Here is an 8247-nt window from a genome sequence, read left to right as displayed (position 1 = left end):
GTATTGTAGATATGTGGTAGTGGAGTATGGGGCTGAGGGCACACACTTAGTGTGTTGTGAAATCTGTATTTTAATATTGTATAACTGCCTTAATTTTGCCATAATAAATACAAAAGGACACTCTATTCTTGGTGAATGACTCAATCTTGACTTTACACCATATAAAGCAGGTGTCAAACTCATTCCATGGAGATCTGAATGTCTACTGGTTTTCCCTCCTCCCTTGTGTACTTGATTGATGAATTAAGTTCACTAATTAGTAAGGTCCCCACACCTGGTTGTCTAGGGCTTAATTGAAAAGGAAAAAACGAAACCCTGCAGACACTAGGACTCCATGGAAGGAGTTTGACATATTAAAGATGAATTTAACCACATCCCTGTCCCCATGCTGGGCCTGTACTGATAAGCCTTCCATAAATAAAGTTACACAAGTTAAAACGGATCAATCATGAAGTATTGAGGAAAGCTAGTGTGTCATGACGGAAATATGCCCCCCCCCCCCCCTCATCAACAAAACATCTGGAGACGTTTCTCTAAGATTCTATTTAAAATTCCATTAAACAGTATTTGTTTTGTGTGTGATATTTACTGTCAGAATTAATAGTAATGAATAAATCCTGAAACCAAATGGCAGAAATAAAACTCCATTGCGACAGCGCAAACACGTTTTTATAAAAATAGTACACATTGTACAGCATGTAGCAATAATGTTGAGATATATCCTTTAAAAAAAAAATGAGTTTCATCGTTCAATTTGGCAAGAAATGGATTATATCATACTATAAATATACACAGACAAGATCCGAACACACACTGACAACCTCAACATGCAAATATATTGAAACTGTGGCCGAGATTCAATACAATACTGCGTGCTAGACAGCCGACAATGTGCTTTCTAAAGGCGTTTTATCCGAAGTTTGCAGAGATCGCATTCATGGTAAATGTTGAGCATGTTGGCCCAAGCGTAAATTACCTTTGAAAGTCCATAGTAGTGGGCTGCTCTAACGTGCCTGGCCTCAGTCATGAATAAGTTCCCAAACACACATTCATGGACAGAGACCTGCATGAACCTTCCAAATTATATCTCCGCAAGATTAACAATATAGAAAACATTTACACCGACAGAGGAAACATGCTTACAATTTGTTTGTCCATGACTTCACACACACACACTAAGACTGATACTGTCTGAGTGACTATAACTCTTCCTTGGTGCTCTTGTTTAGTCCGTGTGGGCTTGTTGACCCCAACTCGTCCTTTAGCCACCTGTTGAAGACTGCGATGGGGTCGATGTTCCAGTGTTTGTGGAAGGAGATGGGCACCTGGTGGGCTAGGAAGTCTCTGGAGTAGTCTTCAGGTCGAGCCTGGAGGGACATAACAATTATTATACCTGCCTCCCTTACCTTGTCCACAGACCGCGTACAGGGCAAGGAAACCAATATGCCATTTTGTCATTTGAGTGAACAATTCCTTTCAACACCTTCCATTTCTGTCAGCCACAGGAGACTGCACTGGAGACTGCTGTAATTGCTACTCTTAAACAGGGTTATTAAATACACTGGTACAATCAGAGACAACCAGTCCCCCAGGGGATGAGGAGAAAGTGAGGAGGAAACTAAGGAGAGATATTGGCTATTGGATACCAAAGGCTAGTGTCTTTGTTACCTGAGCCTTGCTACAACAACCATTGTTGAACTGTGAAATTGACGTACTGTGATTTAAAAAAAAAATTGGGGTAAAGAATATTAGGTCTTAGGTAACTTATTAGATAAGTTTTGGGGTTGTGTATTTATTATGGATCCCCATTAGCTGCTGCCAAGGCAGCAGCTACTCTTCCTGGGGCCCAGCAAACATTTAAAACATTACAATACATTCACAACACACTGTGTGCCCTCAGGCCACTACTCCACCACTTCCACATATCTAAAGTACAAAATCCATGTGTACGTGTATGTATAGTGCGTATGTTATCGTGTGTGAGTATGCATGTGCCTATGTTTGTGTTGCTTCACAGTCCCCGCTGTTCCATAAGGTATATTTCTATCTGTTTTAACATTTTTACTGCTTGCATCAGTTACCTGATATGGAATAGAGTTCCATGTAGTCATGGCTCTATGTAGTACTTGTGCGCAACTGTAGTTGGTATTAGGTAAGGGTAATGGATAAACATTTATAAGGTAATGGCTCTCTCCCACAGTGCAGTTTTGATCATCCAAACTCCTTTGCCATGTCGTGCAGTGGATGTGCTCCACTGTACGACATAACAGCTGATACATCTTTAGGGATTTGCTACCTGAAGGGTGTTCTCACTTACCACTTGTATAAATTAAGTTACATTTCTTTTGATTTGAATTTGTCTTTTCAAAATAGAAGATAGCAGAAAGTGCTTATTTGTCAAATCTGCAATAATCTGTGTTCCAGTAGGCCCACGATATGGTTAATAAAATCAGGATACTTAGAAATGGTCAATTAGGGTGTAGAAAATGTTAGATAACATGCTGTGTAGAAAGATATCCCAATTGCTTCATCTTTTCTACAGTGCATGTCAGCGTTCCTATTGGCGTGGAATCTCCTTTGTAGCAGGGTTCCACACAGCACAGACACTTCTGACATGCTAGACTTTTGTTTGGGAAGATTTGGTGTTGTCAGGAAATCACAAGTGCAGTAAATCGGCTATTGTTGACCCTGCCACACTGAGCAACTCTAGAGCTGCCATTTTTCATATACGATCATTCAATGAACAATCATGAAAATAGTATGTGACACGAATCATGTCAATACAACTCCAAACTGTGGGTTCCTGGCATAAGGGTATTGGGTAAGGCCAGTGTTTTACCTGGTGGAAGAGGGAGCTATGTGTGACAGGGAGCCCCAGAGCGTTGAGACACATCCCCAGCACCATGTCATCAGGGGCGTCATTACTGTAACACTTGCAGTCACTGGCCAGGAGCCTCACCACCGCGGTCCTACTGAACACCATCCTGACAGGACACAACACACACACACACAAACACACATTAGCTTGTGTGTGTTGATCATTCTGGCACAGAAAATGATTGAGCACCTAGGTGGAGAATCCAATCAATGATTATTATTATTGTTATTAACACACACATCAACAGCACTACTCTGACCAACACAATTAAGGGAGAACAAGGTGGATTGACAACTTAGACGCATTCCAGCTATTTGTTTTTGGTTGAAAAACTATATCACATGTCTACATACAGTAATGTACACACAGGTACGGTAAACAAATATGTTTTGAGCAAAATTGTGTTTTTTTTTTTCAGACACAAGTGCAAAATTCATGGAGTAGGCCATTAAAGGTCTGGTGGTGCGCGCTGATGTCGAAGGCCCTTGCTTGAGGAACAAAATAGGAGCAAGAGAGAACAAAAGAGGAAAACCCCCCCACCACCCAGAGGACACGAGACCACCTATTACGATGTGCCTTTTGTTAAGAACTAGGTGATAAAAGAGTTGAAAAGGAGACTGGAGTAGGACTTTAAAGGTTTATGTTGAATATTTCCAGTGAAGAGCAACCCTTCGCATGGTAGTCTGGTAATATCACATGTACTGTACACACACACAGATCCCACAAATATGTATGAATGAATGGCCTGATTGCAACGAAGACGCGGAACCTGCAGATTACCTGCAGGTTGCCGTTGGATTTTATGACAAGCTACTAAACGGGAGATTACACGTAGCTCCGAGCTAAAATAACTATTTTTTGCAACAAAAAAGCTGCACAATGAAACTACTAGACCAGCTGATCTGACGCTGTTATTGTGTCAAACCAGCTTAATACTAGACAGCAGAAATGGCTACTTCCGCCCCAATGAAAAAACATCCTATTAAGAACAATGAAATCGAAATATGAAAAAGGTAAATGGAAGAATGTGACATATTACAACTGAAATAACATGATTAAACTGGAAACGTAACCCATGTCAATAACTTGGAGAAAGGAAAGTTATTAAAAACCTACTTTTAAATAATTAGCCTACCACATTGTAAATTAAAGTGATATTGGTTGCAGCAATGACTGTGATAAATTTTTTTAATATAATTATAAAACGTAACACTTCCAAATAACACGAAATTACTCTCCCTACTACATTTTTTTCATATTCAGACATTGTTTCTTCAATAAAGTAGGCTACAATATGCCACGGTAGGCCTACTGGCCTAATTACTATTTTGTACAGTAGCCCTGTACTAAATTATAAAGGTTCACTATTGAGTCTTATCACGTTGTTCTACTAATATCTTAAATAAATAATCTCCATTATCCTCACCTATATTAGAATACAATATTGTTTGATTCGAAATACAACACAATCACGATTTTGTTTCAAATATCAAATGTGTAGCCTAAAGTTCAGGAATATTTCCTTTTCCCCTCTTGATAAGAAATGGGAATATTCGATTCAGACAAGTAAAATCATTAATGTATTACAAAATCGTCTGAAAAAAGATAAAAGCGACATTTGTCTTAAGGCGTCCGCATGCTTCCCATTCGAAACATTTCGTGCATACAGTACCAGTTAAAAGTCTGGACACACCTACTCATTGCAGAGTTGTTCCTTTATTTGTACTATTTTCTATATTGTAAAATAATAGTGAAGACATCAAAACCATGAAATAACACATATGGAATCATGTAGTAACCAAAAAAAGTGTTTTTATTTGAGATTTTTCAACGTAGCCACCCTTTGTCTTCGCATTCTATCAACCAGCTTCATGAGGTAGTCACCTGGAATGCATTTCAATTAACAGGTGTGCCTTGTTAAAAGTTAATTTGGGGAATTTCTTTCCTTCTTAATGCATTTGAGTCAATCAGTTGTGTTTTGACAAGATAGGGGTGATAGACAGAAGATAGCCCGATTTGGTAAGAGACCAACTCCATATGTGACCGACCGCCTTGATCCAGTCTTATGTAGCAACATTTGAAATTGTGTATTTTACATTGGATAAAAGCAGAGACGGAGAGCTATAAAATGGTATATCGTACACTGCATTTGAGGAACAATGGGAAAGTAATTCTGCTTTGAAAGTTGATAAACCTGTAACCTCACTTTTGAGAAAATGGCCTTTGAATGTGGTGGTACCAACTGGAGTGCTCTTCTTTGTCTACGCCCATTCAGCATCGTTCACACCCTCTTAAGCTTTAGCCCGACCCATCTCTTCAAGGGTTGATCCGAGCGTTCTGTACTAACAACAGCAGTCAAGCACCCAAGTTAACTGGCTAACTTGCTAGCTACTTCCAGACACAAATGAGAGAACAGCTCACTGAACATTACTCGCCCTAGCAGAGCTGGTTAGGCTGTTTTTATGTTATCCAGAGTGTTGGTGACTGCAACTGTGCTGTCAGATTGTCCGTTCGTAAACTCAGTGTTTCGCTCTCGGAGCGTTCAGAGTGCACACTGGACACTCTGGCCGATGAGTAGGGTCGATCCGAGCATTCCAGACACAAATGAGAGAACACCCCACTCTGACCCTTTTACTCACCCTAGCAGAGCTGGTTAGGCTGTTTTTATGTTATCCAGAGTGTTGGTGACTGCAACTGTGCTGTCAGATTGTCCGTTCGTAAACTCAGTGTTTCGCTCTCGGAGCGTTCAGAGTGCACACTGGACACTCTGGCCGATGAGTAGGGTCGATCCGAGCATTCCAGACACAAATGAGAGAACACCCCACTCTGACCATTTTACTCACCCTAGCTGAGCTGGTTAGGCTGTGTTCATGTTATCCAGAGCGTTGGTGACTAACTGTGCTGCTGGCAACAAGTTACTTACACTTTTTTGGCGACGTTTACTAACACCAGCAATATTCAACGGGTGTTGAGCATTCATAAATTCATCAGTTACACTGTGCTCTGGCACACTCAGACGAGAGTGAAATCGGAGTAGATGGCCAGACTGTATTTACGAACACACCCGAAATGGTTTCTTGCATATTGGAGTCTTTTGTTAAGACATGTAGCTAGCTACAGTAGGTAAACAATGAACCATAATCTCAACTCATGACGTTACTACCCTGCATGAATCAGCAGCTAGCTAACCAACCATGCTCAATGTTACCTAGCTAACATTAGGCTATAACTAGCCAAGAAAATGGCTCTGAGATACGAATAATAAGATCATACACATAACGATAGCTAGCGAGCCAGCCAGCTAACATTAGCTAGCTAGCTAACGGTACACTTTAACTTGAAATGAAAAGACTTTGTCAAAATAAGAAATGTGTAATAGCTGAAAATGTAGATAGCTAAACTATCCTACCCGTGGTCTGAAATCGGTGTAGATAGCCAGAGCGAATTTACCAGCTACATCTACTAACAGCTGTCGCAGTGACATTCTATTGAAATGGATACTTGCATAGTGGAGTCTTTTGTTAAGACATGTAGCTAGCTAGCTAAACAATGAACCATAATCCCAACTCATGACGTTACTACCCTGCATGTAGCTAACCAATCAGGTTCAATGTCAGCAAGATAGGCTATAATTAGCCAAGCAAATGGCTCTGGGATACAAATAATAAGATCATACCCGTAACGTTAGCTAGCGAGCCAGCCAGCTAACATTAGCTAGCTAGCTAACAGCACACTAACTTGAAATTAAAATTACTGTCAAAATTTGAAATGTATAATATCTGACAATGCAGCTAGATAGAGTACCTTACCCATATACATCATGGTTGAATGTTTCTCCCTGTCACGGATGCCATGGTTACCCTTAGTTTGAAGATGTAATCCGGAGACAGGTCTTTTCTCCTTAGCTATCATACTCTAATTACACTGATTTCAAAACTAGGTCCTCCAGAAAGTGGAGAGCAACACTTATACAGTTGAAGTCGGAAGTTTACATACACCTTAGCCAAATTCATTTAAACTCAGTTTTTCACAATTCCTGACATTTAATCCTAGTAAATATTCCCTGTTTTAGGTCCGTTAAAATCACCACTTTATTTTAAGAATGTGAAATGTCAGAATAATAGTAGAGAGAATGATTTATTTCAGCTTTTATTTCTTTCATCACATTCCCAGTGGGTCAGAAGTTTACATACACTCAATTAGTATTTGGTAGCATTGCCTTTAAATTGTTTAACTTGGGTCAAACATTTTGGGTACCCTTCCACAAGCTTCCCACAATAAGTTGGGTGAATTTTGGCCCATTCCTCCTGATAGAGCTGGTGTAACTAAGTCAGGTTTGTAGGCCTCCTTGCTCGCACACGCTTTTTCGGTTCTGCCCACAAATTTTCTATAGGCTTGAGGTCAGGGCTTTGTGATGGCCACTCCAATACCTTGACTTTGTTGTCCTTAAGCCATTTTGCCACAACTTTGGAAGAATGCTGCTTGAGGTCATTGTCCATTTGTAAGACCCATTTGTGACCAAGCTTTAACATCCTGACTGATGTCTTGATGTTGCTTCAATATATCCACATCATTTTCCTTTCCTCATGATGTCAACCAATTTGTGACTTGCACCAGTCCCTCCTGCAATAAAGCACCCCCACAACATGATGCTACCATCCCCGTGCTTCACGGTTGGGATGGTGTTCTTTGGCTTGCAAGACTCCCCCGTTTTCCTCCAAACAGAACAATGGTCGCTATGGCCAAACAGTTATATTTTGTCCTCAGACCAGAGGACATGTATCCAAAAAGTACGATATTTGTCCACATGTGCAGTTGCAAACCATAGTCTGGCTTTTTTATGGCGGTTTTGGAGCAGTGGCTTCCTTCTTGCTGAGCGGCCTTTCAGGTTATGTCGATATAGGACTCGTTTTACAGTGGATATAGATACTTTTGTACCCGTTTCCTCCAGCATCTTCACAAGGTCCTTTACTGTTGATCTGGGATTGATCACCAAAGTACGTTCATCTCTAGGAGACAGAATGTGTCTCCTTCCTGAGCAGTATGACGGCTGCGTGGTCCCATGGTGTTTATACTTGCATACTATTGTTTGTACAGATGAACGTGGTACCTTCAGGCGTTTGTAAATTGCTCCCAAGGATGAACCAGACTTGTGGAGGTCTACAATGTATTTTTCTGAGTTCTTGGCTGATTTCTTTTGATTTTCCCATGATGTCAAGCAAAGAGGCACTGAGTTTGTTAGGTCTTGAAATACATCCACAGGTATACCTCCAATTGACTCAAATTATGTCAATTAGCCTATCAGAAGATTATAAAGCCATGACATCATTTTCTGGAATTTTCCAAGCTGTTTAAAGGCACAGTCAACT

The 8247-nt window shown here is 40.4% G+C and overlaps 1 protein-coding gene across 3 annotated transcripts in view; it reads right to left on the bottom strand.

Annotated features, from left to right (window-relative positions):
• Positions 1–651: 651 nt before the first annotated feature.
• The window catches only part of LOC120018461 (beta-1,3-glucosyltransferase-like), a 148950-nt gene continuing 141354 nt past the window's right edge, over positions 652–8247 (bottom strand). For all 3 annotated transcript variants that reach the window (XM_038961681.1, XM_038961682.1, XM_038961683.1), the window contains 2 exons: positions 2840–2984; positions 652–1367 (listed from right to left, as the gene is read on the bottom strand). In XM_038961681.1, the coding sequence (XP_038817609.1) occupies positions 1200–1367; positions 2840–2984 (313 nt within the window). In that variant the 3' untranslated portion in view covers positions 652–1199. The remainder of the gene's footprint in view (positions 1368–2839; positions 2985–8247) is intronic.

Source organism: Salvelinus namaycush, chromosome 23, assembly GCF_016432855.1.
Source record: "Salvelinus namaycush isolate Seneca chromosome 23, SaNama_1.0, whole genome shotgun sequence".
Classification (NCBI taxonomy): Eukaryota; Metazoa; Chordata; class Actinopteri; order Salmoniformes; family Salmonidae; genus Salvelinus; species Salvelinus namaycush.
The sequence above is the reverse complement of the archived record's forward strand: the minus strand, read 5'-3'. Positions and strand labels throughout refer to the sequence as shown.